Source organism: Miniopterus schreibersii, assembly GCF_964146895.1.
Source record: "Miniopterus schreibersii genome assembly, chromosome: 12".
NCBI lineage: Eukaryota > Metazoa > Chordata > Mammalia > Chiroptera > Miniopteridae > Miniopterus > Miniopterus schreibersii.
Genome location: NC_138112.1, coordinates 36,950,556 through 36,968,861, shown reverse-complemented (window position 1 = coordinate 36,968,861; position 18,306 = coordinate 36,950,556). Strand labels below are relative to the sequence as shown.

The following is an 18,306-nucleotide window of genomic DNA, read 5'->3' as shown; positions in this document are numbered from 1 at the left end:
AGAGATCGAACCCCCACAACCTTAGTGTATCGGGATGATGCCCTAACGAACTGAGCTACCTGGCCAGGGCTTTTTTTTTTATTGAGTTGTATGAATTTCCTATATATTTTTGATACTAACTCTTTATTGGATGTATCATTGGCAATTATCTTCTTCCATTCAGTAGGTTGTCTTTTTGTTTTGTTGAGGGTTTCTTTTGCTGTGCGGAAACTTTTTAGTTTGATGCAGTCCCATTTGTTTAGTTTTTTTCTTTGATTTCCCTTGCCTGAGAGGACATATCCAAATAATATTGCTAAAAGTGATGTCACAGAATTTACTGCCTATGTTTTCTTCTAGGAGTTTTATGGTTTCAGGTCTTATGTTTAAGAATGTCCTTAATACATTTGAGTTTATTTTTATATATGGTGTATGAAAATAGTATAGTTTCATTTTTTTGCATGTATCTGTCCAGTATTCCCAACACCATTAATTAAAGAGACTATCTTTACCCCATTGTATATTCTTGCCTCCTATGTTATATAATTGACCATACAGGCATGAGTTTATTTCTGGGTTCTCTGTTCTGTTCCACTGATCTTTGTGTGTTTTTATGCCAGTACCATGCTGTTTAGCTTACTATAGATTTGTAGTGTAGTTGGATATCAGGTAGTGTGTTATCTCCAACTTTGTTCTTCCTTGTGAAGATCGCTTTGGCTATTTGGGGTATTTTGTGTTTCCATATAAATTTTAGGGTTATTTGTTCTAGTTTTGTGAAAAATGCCATTACTACTTTGATAGGGATTGCAAAGAATCTATAGATTACTTTGCGTAGTGTGGACATTTTAATGATTTTAATTCTTCCTATCCACAAGCACAATATATCCTTCCTTTTATTGGCATCTTCAGTTTCTTTCTTCAGTGTCTTACAGCTTTCTGAGCACAGATCTTTAATTTCCTTGGTTAAATTTATTCTTAGGTATTTTATTCTCTTTTTTTTTCACCCCTGTACCTGAATGTATTATTCTTTTAGATGCAATTGTAAATGGGATTGTTTTTTTAATTTCTCTTTCTGATGGTTGGTTATTGGTATATAAAAATACAACTGTTTTCTGAATATTAATTTTTTGTCCTGCTACTTTACTGAATTCATTTATTCTAATTGTTTTTAGTGAAATCTTTAGGGTTCTCTATATATAGTGCGTAATCTGCAAATAATGACAGTTTTATCTCTTCTCTTCTTTGCTAGGACTTCCAATACTATGTTGAATAAAAGCGATCTTAATAAAAGAAAAAACTTTCAGTTTTTCACCATTGAATATGATGTTAGCTGTTGGTTTTTCATATATGGCCATTATTGTGTTGAGGTATGTTTCCTTTATCCTCACTGTGATAAAAGTTTTCATCATAAATGGATGTTGGGTTTTGTTAAGTGCTTTTTCTGCATCTATGGTTATGACCATATGATTTTTATTCTTCATTTTTTTTGTATTATATCATGTGAATTGATTTGTGGATATTGAACTGACCTTGCATCTCAGGAATAAGTTCTACTTGATTATGGTGTATAATCTTTCTAATGTATTGCTGAATTTGGTTTTTTAGTGTTTTGTTGAGGATTTTTGCATCTATGTATATTGGCCTATAATCCTCTTTTTTTGTAGTGTCTTTGTCTTTTTTTGTAGTGTTTTTTCTTTATTTTTTGTAGGCCATGAGCTGGCCTTATAATACGATTTGGGAGCCTTCCCTCCTCTACTTGTTTTTGGAATAGTTGGAGGAGGTTAGGTATTAATTCTTCTTTGAATATTTGTTAAAATTCACTCATGAAGCCACCTGGTCAAGTTTTGTTTGTTGGGAGTTTTGTGATTACTGAATTGATTTTGTTAGTAACAGTCTGTTCAGTATTTCTCTTTCTTTCTAATTCAGCCTTGACAATGTATGTTTCTAGGAATTTATTTCTTCCAATTTGTCTTATTTGTTGGCATGTAATTTTTCGTAGTATTTCCTTATAATCCTTTGTATTTCCGTAGCGTTGATTGTCACTTTTATTTCTGACTTTATTTACTTGGGCTCTCTTTTTTTCCTTGTTCTGGCTAAAGGGTTATCAGTTTTATCTTTTCAAAGAACCTCTTTTGCTTTCATTGATTTTCTCTATTGTTTTTTTTAACTGTATTTTGTTTATTTCTGTTCTAGTCTTTATTATTTTCTTCTTTCTAGTCACTTTGTGCTTTGTATGTTCTTTTTCTAGTTTCTTTAGGTGTAAGGTTAGATTGTTTGAGATTTTTCTTGTTTGTTGAGGTAGGCCTGTACTGCTATGAATTTCCTTTTAGAATTGCTTTGACTGTGTCCCAAAGATTTTTGGGTTGTTGTATTTTTATTTTCATTTGTGTTAAGGTATCTTTTGATTACTGTCTTGATCTTACTGTTAACCCATTCATTATGTAATAGTAGCATGTTATGTAGCCTCCACATGTTTGTGTGTTTTCATTTTTTTCTTGTAATTATAATCGACCATTATGATAGGAAAAGATGCTTGATATTTCAGACTTCTTAAATGTATTAAGATTTGTTTTGTGGCCTAACATGTGGTCTGTCTTGTAAAATGTTCCATGCCCACTTTAAAAGAATATGTATTCTGTTGGTTTGGTGTGAAATGTCCTTTAAAATGTCAATTAAATCCGTCTAGTCCAATGTGTCACTTAAAGCCACTGTTTCCTTGTTGATTTTCTGTCTGGATAATGTATCCATTGATGTCAATGGGGAGTTAAAGTCCCCTACCATTAGTGTATTACTGTTGATCTCTCCCTTTATGTCTATCAATATTTGCTTTATATATTTAGGTGCTCCTACATTGGGTGCATAGATGTTTATGAGAGTTATTTCCTTTTGTTGGATTGATCCCTTTATCATTATGAAGTTCCCTTCTTTGTCTCTTGTTACAGCCCTTGCTTTAAAGTTTATTTTTATATAAGTATTGCTATCCCAGCTTTTAAAATTTATATTTGCATGAAATATCTTTTTTCATCCCTTTGTTTTCATTCTATGTGTGTCTTTCCATCTGAAGTGGGTCTCTTGTATGCAGTATATGTACAGGTCGTGTTTTTTATCCATTAAGTCATCCTATGTCTTTTGATTGGGGCATTTAGTCTGTTTACATTTAAGGTAATTATTCAGCCCTAGCTAGTTTGGCTCAGTGGTTAGAGTGTAGGCCCATGGACTAGAGTGTCCTGGGTTCAGTTCTGGCTAAGGGCACTTACCTCAGTTGCAGGCTGAATCCCTGGCCCCTATCGGGGCTTGTGTGGGAGGCAACCAATCAATCTCTCTCTCTTTCTCTTTCTCTCTTTCTCTTGCTCTCCCTCTTTCCCTCTCTCTCCCTTACTCTCCCGTCCACTCTCTCTGAAAAGCAGTGGAAAAAATATTCTTGAGTGAGGATTAAAAAAATAATAAAAAATTAATTATTCATAGGTATGTAGTTATTGTCATTTTATTAATTGTTTTCTAATTGCTTTTTGCAGTTCATATCTGTTCCTTTCTAATTCTCCTGTTCTCTTCTCTTGTATGTTGATAAGTTTCTATAGTATTGTGTTTGGATCCTTTTTTCTTTATTTTTTGTAGATTTTTGGTTTGTGGTTACTGTGTGCTTCATGTATAATGAGCTCTGTTTCCAGCAGTCTATTTTAAGTTGATGGCCACGTAAGTTCAAATATTCAAAAGTCACTACAGTTTTTACTCACCCCATCCACATTTATGTTTTTGTCAATATTGTTTACTTCTTTTGTGTTTGTGTGTATCCCTTAATTTATTGTTGTAATTATACATTGTGGTCTTCTTTTGTCATTTAATCTTTACTAGTTTTATAGTTGTTTGATGCACTGTTTTTATTATGTGTTTGCCTTTATCAGTGAAAATTTTTTCCTTTCCTATATTTTCTTATTTTTGATAATTTTTTCTTAAGGTACTCCCTTTAACCCTTTGCGGTCGTATTAAATTTGGACATGGGTGTCATGCTGGTCGGAATTAATTTCCATTGAAAGAGCAGTGATACATAACATGCAAGATTATGAAGGATAAACAAGAAAAATTATGAACTGATACATGAATGGAGTTAAGATTCGTACGGTTCCTTGCTGTGGTGGCTAAGAGCAGACATATGACCGGAACGGTAAAAAAGCTTTGGTGGCTGAGAGTAGACAAACGACCGCAAAGGGTTAATATTTTTTGTAATACTGGTTTAATGGTGAGGAGCTCCTTAATTTTTTCTTACCTGGGAAACTCTTTCTCTCTCTTTTGATTCTGAATTGATAGCCTTGCTGGGTAGACTAATCTTGGTTGTAGATCCTTGCTTTCATTACTTTGGTATTTTTGTGCCAGTCCCATCTGGGTTGCAAAATTTCTGAGAAATCAGCTGATAGTCTTATGGGAGCTCCCTTGTATATAAGTAACAGCTTTTCTCTTGCTATTTTTTAAAAATATGTTTTATTTGTTGATTTCAGAGAGTGGAACGGAGGGGGAGAGAGAGATAGAAACATCAATGATGAGAGTCATTGATCGGCTGCTTCCTGCATGCCCCCTACTTAGGATCAAGCCTACAAACTGGGCATGTGCCCTGACCAGGAATTGAACTGTGACCTCCTGGTTCATGGGTCGATGCTCTACCACTGAGCCATGCTGGTCGGGCATCTCTTGCTGTTTTTAAGATTCTCTCTGTCTTTAACTTTTGACATTTTAATTATGATGTGTCTTGGTTTTGGCTTTTTCAGGTTCATCTTGGTTGGAACTCTCTGCATCTTGGACTTTTATGTCTATTTTCTTTGCCAGGTTAGGATAGTTTTCAATCATTATTTCTTAAAATATGTTTTCAATCTCTTGCTCTTTCTCTTCTCTTCTGGCACCCCTATGATGTGAATGTTGGTAAGTTTGATGTTGTCCCAGAGGTCCCTTAAACTATCCTCATTTTTTTTCTTTTTTTTTTAAGCAGTTTTAATTAGGTGTTTTCTGCTATCTTGTTTTCACAATTGCTTATCCAGTCATCTGCTTCATCTAATCTGCTGTTGATTCCTTCTAGTGTATTCTTCATTTCAATTATTCTATTCTTCATTTCTGACTGGTTCTTTTTTGTTTTCTATCTCCATTTTTATATTCTGTACCTCTTTGTTGAAGTTCTCACTGAGTTAATCTATTCTTCATTAATCTACTAATCATTGAGGATCCTTATAACCAGTGTTTTGAACTCTGCATCTGGGAGATTGCTTGTCTCCATTTCATTTAGTTCATTTTCTGGAGTTTTGTCCTGTTTTTTCATTTGGGACATGTTCCTTTGTCTCCTCATTTTGGCTCACTCTCTGTGTTTGTATCTATGTATTGGGTAGATCTGCTGTGTCTTCCAGTCTTGGTAGAGTGGCCTTTTGTAGTGGGTGTCCTGTGGGGCCCAGTGGTTCTGTCTCCCTGGTCACCTGAGCTGGGTGCTCCAGGGGTGTTCCTTGTGTGAGTTGTGTTGAGCCTTGATTGCTGTTGGTATATCAGTGTGCAGGATTGACCCTCAGGCTGACTGACTGTGAGGAATGGCGGTGATTACAGCACATGAGTTGTGTGGGGACCAACTTCATGGAGTGAGGTTCCATTTAGTAAGGCTGTGGTGCCTGGTGGTGAGTCCACTGTGTGTGTGTCCTTTGTGGAGTTGATTGGGCAGTTCTCTGTTGTGGTCTGAAGCTAGCCATTGGGTATGTTGGTTCTGGGGCCTTGGGAGGGATCTGGTGCAGGCCAAGGACAGCTGCTTTCTGTGCTGGGCTTGGACGCACCTGGGAGAGGCTAGGCTGTGAACTGAGGTAGGCTACCGCTAGTGCCAGGCTTGGGACTGCTTAGCTAGAGGTATGGGACGCGTTGAACCCAGCTGCTGCTTTTGTGGGTTTTGTGGACCTTTGAGAGATTTTAGGAAAGTCTGTAGTGCTAGCCGAGAAAGGTTGCTTGTGTAGACTAGTTGTTCGAATAGGTTCCTGTCTGGTGCATGAGTTAGTTGGGCTTGGGGTCTCAGGGAATCACCAGGATGTAGTGAACGGTGTTAGACAAGTTAATGGGGTGTCCTGACTTGGAGCCTGCCTGCACCTGCCCCATGGGTAGGAAGATGGCTCAACAAAAGAACAATGCTGTCTTCCAGCATTTTTGTCTAGGAGAGAGCTGCCCTGACCCCCACCCCTCCAGCCCTTTCCCTGAAGCTAGTCAATTTACCTCCTCCCCATATGTCCCTGGTGCTTTTCGAGCTGCCACACCAGTTCTGGAGCTGAGAGCAAGTGAGTTTGAGTGAGTGAGTCTGCATGGTCCCTTTAGGACCTGCAGTACAGAGGTTTCCAGCAGCCCCCCATCACCCTCTTCACTTGTCCTCCGTCCACACTCATTTTCACAATCAAATATTATGGGCACTTCTCTTCCCAGCAATGGAGTCCTCAGCTGGAGAACCTAGTATGTGGCTGGGACCCCTCACCCTTCAAGGTGGAACTCAGCAGCTGAGATACTCCCATTTCTTAACTGTCACACCATGGATGTGGGACCTGCTTGTTCTACTTCTCCATTTTTCTACCAGTCTCGACGTCGCTTCTTCAAATCCTTAGTTATAGGAATTGTGTTCAGGTGGTTCTCAATGATGTCTGTTCTGTAATTTGGTTATAATTTTGATATGGTTGTGGGAGGAGGAGAATACAGCATTTACCTATTCTGCCACCTTGACTGGAAATCTTCTTCCTCTGGGTCCTCATTTTAAAAACTAATTCCAAACATTTTATTTTTTTATTGACTTCATAGAGAGGAAGGGAGAGAGAGAGAAAGACAGAAGCATCAATGATGAGAATCATTGATCGACTGCCTCCTGCATGCCCCCTATTGGGGATCAAGCCCACCCCAGGCATGTGCCCTGACCAGGAATTGTGTCCTCCTGCTTCAAAGGTTGACATGCAAGCCACTGAGCAACACTGGCTGGGCATTCCCTCTGGATTCTTTTTTTTTTTTAATTTACCTTTATTGTTGAGAGTATTGCAGGTGTCCCATTTTTCCTCCCCAATTGACCCCCTCCACTTTACACCCACCCCCTCCCCAGGCCTTCACCCTGTTATTGACTGTGTCCATGGGTTATACAATCTCTTCCCACCCTCCAGTCCCCTTTCCTCTGGGATATGACCGTCTGTTGCATGTGTCAATGTCTCTGGATCTATTTAGTTCGTCAGATTCTTTTGTTTATTGGCTTCTTCTTAAAGAAGACCCTTCAACTTTTCCTGTAGTGCTGGTCTGGTGGTGATGAACTCTTTTAGCTTTTCTTTGTCTGTGAAGCTCTTTAGCTGACCTTCAATTCTAAATGATAGCTTTGCTGGGTAGAGCAATCTTGGTTGTAGTTCCTTTTTTTCATCACTTTGAATATTTCTTGCCACTCCCTTCTTGTCTGCAAGGTTTCTGTTGAGAAATCAGCTGACAGTCGTAGGGGGGCTCCCTTGTAGGTAACTAACTGCTTTTCTCTTGCTGCTTTTAAGATTCTCTCTTTGTCTTTAACCTTTGGCATTTTAATTATGATGTGTCTTGCTGTGGGCCTCTTTGGGTTCCTCTTGTTTGGTACCCTCTGTGCTTCCTGTACCTGTAAGTCTATTTCTTTCCTCAGGTAGGGGAAGTTTTCTGTAATTATTTTTTCAATTACGTTTTCAATTTCTTGCTCTCTTTCTCCCCCTTCTGGTATCCCAATAATACGAATGTTAGGCCTCTTGAAGTCCCAGAGGCTCCTTATACTATCTTCAAATTTCTAGATTCTTTTTTCTTTTTGCTTTTCTAGTTGGGTGTTTTTTGTTTCCTCTTGTTCCAAATTGCTGATTTGATTCTCAGCGTCCTCTCCTCTACTGTTGATTCTCTGTAAATTATTCTTCATTTCAGTTCATGTAGCCTTCATTTCAAATTGGTACTTTATTATGTTATCGATTTTCTCAGTTATTTCCCTAATAGTATGCTTAAACATCCTTATAAACAAAATTCTGAACTCTGTATCTGTTAGCTTGCTTGGATCTATTTCATTTAGTTTCTCTACTAGAGATTTCTTCTGTTCTTTCCTTTGTGACATGTTTCTTTGCCCCTCCACATTTTGGCTGCTTCCAGGTGTTTGTTTCTATGTATTAGGTAGAGCTGCTATGTCTCCTGGAATTTGTAGAGTGGCTTTGTGTAGTAGGTGTCCTGTAGGGTCCAGTGGCTCAGCCTCCCCAGTCGCTTGACCTGGGCCTTCTAGGTACTCCCCTGTGTGGGCTGTGTGCACTGTCCTGTTGTAGTTGATCCTTGGTTGCTGTTGGCATCACTGGGAGGAATTGACCCCCTGGCCAGTGGGCTGTGAGGACCAGCTGCAACTACAGTCAAAGAGCTGCTGTGCTGGAGACAACCCTATGGATCAGGATTTACTTCAGTGGGGCTTTGATGTTTACCAAGTGTGCCCCTTGAGTGTGTCACTTGTGGATGTGGTTGGGTTGTAATCCAGTGTGGTGGAGTCTGACCACCAGGTGCACTGTCTCTGGGACCTCCCAGGAGGTGCAAAGTCAGCCTCTAACAGTGCCTATCCCAGGGCCACCCAGCATGAGCTACACAGCAAACCGTAGTTGGCTGCTACTTGTGCTGGGCTTGGAGGTGTCCAGGAGAGGTCAAGCTATGAACCAATGCAGGCTGCCACTAGTGCCAGGCCTGGGGCCACTTATCAAGCTGTATGGGGCCCGCTGCTGCTTGTTTGAGAGATTTTAGGAAAGTCCTAAGCATGAGGCTCGAGAGGCCACTTGCATAGAAAAGCCACTGGAAATGGCTTGGATGAGCTTGCAGGTAGGGAGGGGCGGGGCCTCCGGGAATCATGGGGCGGGGCCAAAAAATGAGTTAGGTGCTGGAGATTCAAATATGGCTCCTGCCTGTTGGCTTTGTGGGCCAGGGCTCACCAAAGGAGCAATGGCCTCTGCCAGCTCTTCTGTCTGGAAGAAAGCTGCCCCTCCAGCTCTCTCCCTGATCAGGCAAGTTAGTTCCTCCCCAAATGTCCCAGGTTCCTTTTAAGCTGCCGCCCGGTGCCGGTGCTCAGAGGGAGCATGTCTGAGAGAGTCCGTGCGCCGTCCCTTTAAGAGGAAAGCCTGCGACTCCCGCAGCCTTGGTGACCCTCAGTGACAGTCCTCGCTGGTTTTCACAGCTGAAGGTGTGGAGCCGTCTCTTCCAGTGCTGGAGCCCTGGGCTGGGGGCTTGACGTGGGGCTGAGACTCCTCACTCCTCCGGGAAACCTCCACCACCGAGATGTCCCTCCCGGGTTTAAACCGCGGCACCCATTGTGGGCTTATGGCAGGGTCTCTGCGATTCAGCCCCAATCTGCCTGCATCTCAGCCCCTCCTACTGGTCTCAGTGCTTCTTCAGTTCCCTGGTTGTAGGGCTTCTGTTCAGCCAGATTTCAGGAGGCTCTGAGTGATGGTGGTTCTGTGTTTTAGTTGTAATTTTGATGTGGTTGCGGGAGGCAGCGGGTACAGCTGCTACCTATGTTGCCATCTTGTTTTTCTCCCCCTCTGGATTCTTAATTGCCACATCGTGGGTTTAGAACCTCCCTAAACCGTGTCTCTGCTCCTCCTACCTGTCTGAATATGTGAAGTAGGAAGAGGGAGGAGAGTGGTTGACTTAATTACCCCTTTTGGCTTGTGAAGTCTTGGGAGATTCTCCCTCCTCCCCTTCCTTCCTTCCTTCCTTCCTTCCTTCCTTCCTTCCTTCCTTCCTTCCTTCCTTCCTTCCTTCCTTCCTTCCTTCCTTCCTTCCTTCCTCCCTCCCTCCCTCCCTCCCTCCCTCCCTCCCTCCCTCCCTCCCTCCCTCCCTTCCTTCCTTCCTCCCCCTTCCCCTTCCCCTTCCCCTTCCCCTTCCCCTCCCCTCCCCCCTCCCTCCTTCCCTTTCTTCTTTCCTTCCTTCCTCTCTTCCTTTTTACTTAGCTGGGACTTGTAGAAACTAGAGAGCCTTACCTATATAGTCATGGCATTTTCAATATATACACATAAAGGATGCCTGGTAAATATGTGCCAATTGGACTGGGTAGTGGAATGGAGTTTTGCCCCGTTGTACTTAAAATGTTTCACTTAAGGTATTTTTCTGAAGTTATAAGAACAGTGGGAAAATGGGCTTTGAACATCATAAGTACCAAAGGAATATGTTGGTTGATTTGAGTGATCCTCGTCTGAAACTTTGTCTTCCTTTTGTACATCAAGGAACATTTCTAGCTCAAAATAAGAATGTATTGCATGACTTACTGTACTGAGACTTGGGTATACTTCTGTATGGCTACAAGAAAGCAGAACACTTGAGCCCTGAACTCAAAGAGTTTAGTAGTATTCTAGAGCAGTGGTTTTCAACTGGGGGTAGTTTTTATTCTCTGGGGGACGTTTGACAATATCTGTAGACATTTTGCTTGTTGCATCTGTTGGAATGTTACTGGCATCTAGTGGGTAGAGGCCAGGGATGCTGCTAAACATCCTCCCTCTCCCCCAAATAAAGAATTTAACCAGCCCAATGTATCACTAGTGTTAAGGTTGAGAAACTGCTCTAAAGGGACAAGGCTGACAAATAGTCAGAGCTTTGAGGTTGGAAGGCCACTAGTTGAAAGCAGAGCTGGTACTAAAGCTTAGTTCACTCTAGTATAATGTTCTGCCTGCTATCATGGGGGCCTTCATTCCCGCTAATCGTGATTTTTACTTTTTCTCTAGCCATACTCAATTGTTTGTATGCTTTGTAACTTCATGTTCATGTGAGTCCCTTTCCTGGAACGTATTTCTCTCATTTCCTCATCTGGGTAATATTTCTTATCTCCTCCAGGGTTTTCACTAATCTGCCACGCCACAGGTTGGATGAGAAGCCAATTCTTTATTCTTCCATAGCAAGTCTTCAACATCTAATAAAGAAATTTTCTGTTTTTATATACCTATCTTCCTCGCTAGGCTGTCAGAATCTTGGGAATAAGGTTCATTCTTTTGTCCTCATTGCCTAGCACAGACATGCAAAAACAATGTCAGTCATAGGCGTGTGCCAGAGGAACTGGTTAGTTCTAGAAGGGAGAGATCAGTGGGGAATAGAGTACTGGGGAAGGCTTCATAGAGATTGTGACACTTGAAGCTCCCTGTAATTCCTTGAGGATATTGATGAGTGTGTGAGCACCTTATTTTGGGCAGGGACAGTTCTAAGACAGTAATGGATTTTTCTGGTGGTATCTTTCTACAGGTTGATATGTCACACCTCTCCCCAGAGGAGCAATGGAGGTAAGTGTGACAGTGTGGGCCCCTCAGGCTGGGAACTATAGGTTAATTCAACCAATAGAGTTGTATATCTGCTCTTTTTGCTTCCTTGTCTGGGAGGCAATGACTCATGACCAGTAGAATAGGTCTTTTGGGATTCTTTTCCAGTACCTGGGTCACTTCTGGGTAGCTCCCTTGGTCCTGGGAAGTAAATATGTAATTGTACCAAGCCATCCACCTGGGTTTGAATCTAGTTCTACCATTTGCTAGCTATGTGGTCTTGGGCAAGTTATTAACTTCTCACTGCCTTAGTTTTTTTCATTTGTAAGATTGTATCAAAATAGTACCTATATATCATAGAGTTGTTGTGAGGATTAATATATATGAAATTCTTAGAACAGTGCCTGGCATGTGGTAAGCTTCCAGTAAGTGTTAACTACTTTGAAGATGATATCATTATTAACATCATCATCATTATCCATGAAACAGGGCAGAGGGATCTGATTGAGAAAATGGGAGATGTGTTTTCTTAAACATTTTTATTTTTATATATCTTTATTGATTTCAGAGAGAGGAAGGGAGAGGGAGAGAGAGAGAGAGAAACATCAATGATGAGAGTATCATTGATCAGCTGCAGCCCGCAACCTGGGCATGTGCCCTGACCGGGAATCGAACCCTGATCGCCTGGATCCTAGGTTGATGCTCAACCGCTGAGCCACGCCCGGCTGGGCGGGAGATGTGTTTCTGATCTCAGCTTGGCAGTAACATGCTGTGTAACCAGAGTGGGTCAGCAAATATCTTATTGTCATGATATCTGATCAGTAAAGGCGTTTCAGAGTGTTTGCCCCGCAAACTTCACAAGGTGGCTGACCAGTGAGTTAAAATCAACCAAATAAAACTTAATAATGAGAAAAAAAAACCTTTTTTTAAGATTAAAACTATTGATTGTGAAAATATAGAATGGCGAACATATTAACTCATGTGACAAACCCAGCGAGACTTTTAGATGACTTTAAGCTTAATATGCACCAGTTGTGTACCTCAGCTACTGAAATAACCCAAATAATTTGGAAGATGTTCATAAAAATATGCTGTCTGCCTTAAGGTAGGGACAGTGCCATTGTGCTCTGTTACACTGAGGCCACACTGGATGTTGTAAATGCTGCATTATAAGATCTTTAGCTAGATAATGTCTAAAAGAAGGCAACCAGGATTAATGGTCTTCACATTATGTTATATGAATAGTGTTTAAAAGATCTAGAACTACAAGGGCCAGGAAAATGGTGATAGGAACAGGATAGTTTTGTTTTTGTAACTTAAAAGTAAGATCATGAGAAATCGTTGAAAGAGCAGCTTTAGAAAAGAGGAGTGAATATGTCCTTTATTGTTCCAGAATATAGGTTTAGGTTCAATGCATTGAAGCTGTATAAAGATAGATTTTGTATCATTATCAGAAACATCTTTAGTAATCATGGTATATTGAGAGGTAGAGAACTTCCTCCCTCTTAAAGTGTTGGAGTTTTATTCCTTCTTAAGCACATATGAGTACCTACAATGTGTCAGACACTGCCGGTTCTAGATTAGATTACTTTAAGAGGCATATGTTTTCAAGCCAATGGAAGTATTCCAAACAAAGAATATCAAAAATAATTTTTGCATTGAGTGGGAACTTGAAATAGGTGACTTCTCTGGTCTTTTCTAGATCCTTTTTTTCATTGTTGTGCACATCCATTCAGTTATATACTGAGAACAAGAAAATTATTTATCTTTGTAACTCCCAGTAGGTTTTTAAAGTGTTATTTGTCCTTTTATTTTAGCTTATTCTCACAACAACCCTATGAGGTGGTGGAAAAGATTTGGACTCCTTTTGACAGATGAAGAAATTGTAATGTAGAGATTAATTTTCTTGGCCAAGGCCACAAAGTGTGTCTGAACCTAACCTTATTACCTTTCTGTCAAATTCTCTCACCCAGGATAGCGTTTTATGTAAAATGCATCCTTTGGTGCTGTGGCTGACTGGCTGGCTGACATTTGACTGCCCACCAAGGTTCCCCCCCCCTACACTTTATGATGAAAAATTGCAAACATACAGATATGATGGAAAAAATGCACAGTGAACACTCTTACACTCACCACCTGGATTCTACAGTTAACTTTTTGCTATATTTGCTTTATCATTTATCCATCATTCATACCACTGGGTTCTTCTTGCCCTTGGGAACTCCATGAAAATACCATTTATGCTGTTCTTCCATCCCTCCCTAGTACCCCCATATATGGAAAATTTGTACAAAAGCTCCTGACTACAGGCTGCATTTGTATTTAGTTTTCTTTCTAAATTCTTCCTCAGTCTTGTCCCTTTGCTGACTGACCCAGAGTGGTAGGAGTAACTATTCTCTATTCTTAGAGAAAGCTTTTTGCCTGTATGGGCCAAGGAAATGGCTTGCTGCCAATCCTCAGGACAAGAGAATGCCAGCCTTTGATTAAATAGGAGTTTCTAGTTGTAGCCTTCTTGAGTCCATAAGGAGGCTATTTGACCTGTGGGTGCTGATGGTGAAGTCACTCTTGAATTACTATAAAGTCAAAGCAGTCTAGATTTTTCAGGCTGTAACTAGTCTTCAGGATCCCTGGTTCTGACAGAGAGGGTAGGACAAATAAAGCAAAACTTTAACCCTGGAATTAGCATACATTTGCAGTGTTACTCCTTTATTGGTATCATAAATATCATTGACTAAGATTATGAGACTTTATGGCTATAATCTTCTGTTTGGATTACTTTTTTCTTCCAGTGACAGGTTGAAATAGTCTGAAATGGGCAGTGACACAGGCTTCTCCTGGGATCTGTTTCCTGCTACAGGAAAGGTGTCAGCTGTACCTGTCATTGGGTACAAGCAGCAGACCATCCATGTTTTACCCAATAGCTGAGCTTGGTTATTGGGGCCCTTAGAGCCCCTATTCTATGCCAAAATGCCTGTCCTCTAGGGTATGTGTTTTTCCAGCCCCTAATTTGCATAGTACCCTGCAGCTGCAAAGCACAAGAGTATATTCTGAACTATGGACTAGTAGGATAACCTTAGGAAGCACTACCCTTTTACCACCACACCATCCCTGTTCTGGCTAACCCCACCTATTTGGTTTTCAGGGTCGAACATGCACGCATGCATGCCAAGCACCGTGGTCACGAAGCCATGCACGCCGAAATGGTCCTCATTCTCATCGCTACCTTGGTGGTGGCCCAGCTGCTCCTGGTGCAGTGGAAGCAGAGGCATCCTCGCTCCTACAATGTAAGCCATTTTGACTCTCTCTCCTTTGTCTTCCAGTAACAAGGGACCCTTCCTAAGTATTCTAGGATCCAGCCAAAACCAAGCCACATGTAGGCAGAGAATGGACAATAATAATGAACTTTATGTATGAATGGTGAATTGTGTATGGTGGGTGTGTGTTTAAGGTGCAGGTGATTCAGAGGGTGAAAATAGGGATAGAACCTGAGACTACTTTTATGGCCAGAAAGGGTAGGCCCTTCCTTTTAAATATTTTGAAACATGTTCATGAAGAAGATATTCATTAGAATTTTTGAAATAGAGGGAGAAGTGATCACTTTACTGGGAAGACCAAGCCTCCAATAAATCTTACAGGTAGGATTAGATTAATTTTTTTTTCCCAAGGCAGTAATGGAGGAAATGAGGAACAAAAACATATAAAACATACAGAGAAATACTCCTAAATGACAGAAGTAAATCCTTCCTTATTAGTAATTACTTTGAATGTAAATGGATTAAATTCTATTAAAAGACAGAGTAGCTGATTGGATTTAAAAAACCCATGATTCATCTATATACTGTCTATAAAGAAACTCACTTTAGATACAGAGACACAGAGATTGAAAGTAAAAGGATGGAAAAATATATTCCATGTATACCAACAAATTAGAGAACCTAGAAGAAAATGGACATATTCCTTGAAACATATAATCTTCCAAGACTGAATCATGAAGAAACAGATAATCTGAATACACTGATTACAGTAAGGAGATTGAATCAGTAATAAAAAAAATCTCGCAAAAAAACACAACAGTCCAGGACCAGATGGTTTCACTGGTAAATTCTACCAAACATTCAAAGAAGATTTTAATAGCCATCCTTCTCAACCTCTTCCAAGAAACTGAAAAGGAGGAAATGCTTCCAAACTCATTTTATGAAGCCAGCATTACCCTAATACCAAAACCAGACAAGGACACTACAAAAAAAAAAATTACAGGCCAACATCATTAATGAACATAGGTGCAGAAATCCTCAGCAAAATATTAACAAATCTAATTCAACAATACAATAAAAAGATCATGCATTATGATCAGGTAAGATTTATTGCAAGGATGCAGGGTTGGTCCAGCATCCACAAATTAATCAATGTGCTATACCACATTAACAAAATGAAGGATAAAAATTATATCGTCTTGCCCGGACAGAATCGCTCAGTAGATAAGCATCAACCTATAATCCAGAAGATTGAGGTTTGATTCCCGGTCAGGGCACATGCCCTGGTTTTGGGCTCCATCCCCAGCAGGGGGTATGCAGGAGGCAGTGACCTTCTCTCATCAGTGATGTTTCTCTCTTTCTCCCTTCCTCATCTCAATAGATGCAGAAAAATCTGACAAAATTCAACATCTATTTATGATTTAAACTCTCAATAAAGTGGGTATAGAAAGAAAATACATACACAAAATAAAGGCCATGTATGACAAACCCACAGCAAACATCATATCAATGGTGGAAAGATGAAAAATTTTTTTCTACGATCAGGAATAAGACAAGGATGCCTGTTTTTGACACTTTTTTTTTTTTTAATCCTCACCTGAGGATATTTTTTCCATTGCTTTACAGAGAGGGGAGGGGGAGAGGGAAAAGGGAGGGGACATCAATGTGAGAGAGACATATTGATTAGTTGCCTCCTGCACATACCCTGACCTGGGCCAGGGATCGAGCCTGTAACCGAGGTATGTGCCCTTGGCGAGAATTGAACCTCAGACCCTTCAGTCCTTGGGCTGACGCTCTAACCACTGAGCCGAACTGACTAGGGCATTTCTCACTGCTTTTATTCAACACAGTATTGGAAGTTCCTAGACACAGCAGTTAGGTAAGAAAAAGAAATAAAAGGTATATAAATCTGAAAGGGGGAAGTAAAACTGTCATTATTTGCAGATGACATGATACTGTGTATAGAATACCCAAAAGACTCTACCAAAGAACTGCTAGAACTACTAAATGAGTTCAGTAAAGTTAACAGGATACCAAATCAATATACAGAAATCTGTGGTGTTTCTATGTATTAACAACAAATTATCAGAAAGAGAAATTAATCCTATTCATAATTACATCAAAGAGAATAAAATAGGGATAAATGTAACAAAGGTGGTGAAAGACTTATACACTGAAAGGTATAAGGCACTGATGAAATAAATTGGGGAAGACACAAATAAATGGAACAATACTCTGTTCATAGATTGGAAGAATTAATACTGTTAAAATGTCAATATTATGCAAAGCAACCTACAGATTCAGTGTAATCCCTAACAGAATTCCAATGCCATTTTTCACAGAACTAGAACAGTAATTCTAAAATTTGTATGGAATTACAAAAAATCCTGAATAGCCAAAGCTATCTTGAGAAAAGAACAAGATTAAGACAGAAGAACAAAACAAAGAAGAACAAGTCATACTTGTTGATTTCAAATTATACTACAAATCTGTAGTAATCAAACAGTACTGTATTGACATAAAAACAGACACTCAGATTAGTGGAACAGGATTGAGAGCCCAGAATTAAACCCACACTTATATAGACAGTAAATTTACAACAAAGGAACCAAGAACATACAAAGGAGAAAGGACACTCACTTTAATAAATGGTGTTGGGAAAACTAGACTGCCACATGAAAAGAATGAAACTAGACCACTATCTTACACCATGCACAAAAATTAAGTTAAAGACTTTAATATAATACCTGAAATTATAAAATTCCTAGAAAATAACATAGTGATCTCCTTGATACTGGTCTTAACTGTTTTTGTGAATGTGATTTAAAAGGAAAGGGAAAAAACACAAAACTAAATAATGGATTACTTCAAATTAAAAAGTTTCTGCATGGCAAAGAAAACTTTCAGCCAAATGGAAGGCACCCTAGTGAATGGGAGAAGATACTTGAAAATCTTACATCTGATAAGGGGTTAATATTCAAAATATTTAAAGACCTCACACAACTCAATAACATAAAAACAAACAACCAATTAAGAAATGGGCAGAGGATCTAATTAGTCTTTTTTCCAAAGAAGACAGCCAGTGGGCACATGAAGATATTCAACATCACTAATTATTAGGCAAATGTAAATCAAAACCACAATGAGATATCACTTCATACCTGTTACAGTGACCATTATCAAAAAGATAAGAAATTGCCCAGCCAGCCTGGCTCAGTGGTTGAGCAACCTTTGAAGCAGGAGGTCATGGTTTAATTTCCTGTTAGGGCACATGTCCAGGTTGTGGGCTCAATCCCCAGTAGGGAGTGTGCAGGAGGCAGCCGATCAGTGACTCTCTCTCATCATTGATGTTTCTCCTTCTCCCTCTCCCCGGAAAAAAAAAAAGGGACAAGAAATAACAAGTGTTAGAAAGGATATAGAGAAAATGGAACCCTATTGCACTGTTAATAAGAATGTAAACTGGGGGCAGCCACTATAGAAAACAGTAAGCAGATTCCTGAAAAAAAGAATAGAATTACTATATGACCTAGCAATTCCACTTCTGGGTATTTATCTGAAGAATACAAAAACACTGATTTGAAATGATATATACACCCCTATGTTCATTGCAGCATTATTTACAATAGTTAAGATATGGAAACAATGTAAGGATCCATCCATAGGTGAATAAATAAATGGTGTTGGGAAAACTAGACTGCCACATGAAAAGAATGAAACTAGACCACTATCTTACACCATGCACAAAAATTAAGTTAAAGACTTGAGATCGTTGTCCTATGCACCTGAAGGTTGCCAGTTTGATTCCTGGTCAGGGCACATACCTGGGCTTT

The 18,306-nt window shown here is 39.9% G+C and overlaps 1 protein-coding gene across 6 annotated transcripts in view; it reads left to right on the top strand.

Moving 5' to 3' along the window:
- The window catches only part of RNF121 (ring finger protein 121), a 74,702-nt gene that overhangs the window by 19,667 nt on the left and 36,729 nt on the right, over positions 1 to 18,306 (top strand). For 3 of the 6 annotated variants that reach the window (XM_081155436.1, XM_081155434.1, XM_081155433.1), the window contains exons 2-3: positions 11,209 to 11,246; positions 14,365 to 14,506. In XM_081155436.1, the coding sequence (XP_081011562.1) occupies positions 11,209 to 11,246; positions 14,365 to 14,506 (180 nt within the window). The remainder of the gene's footprint in view (positions 1 to 11,208; positions 11,247 to 14,364; positions 14,507 to 18,306) is intronic. The other 3 variants (XM_081155435.1, XM_081155432.1, XM_081155431.1) reach the window with 1 other exon arrangement.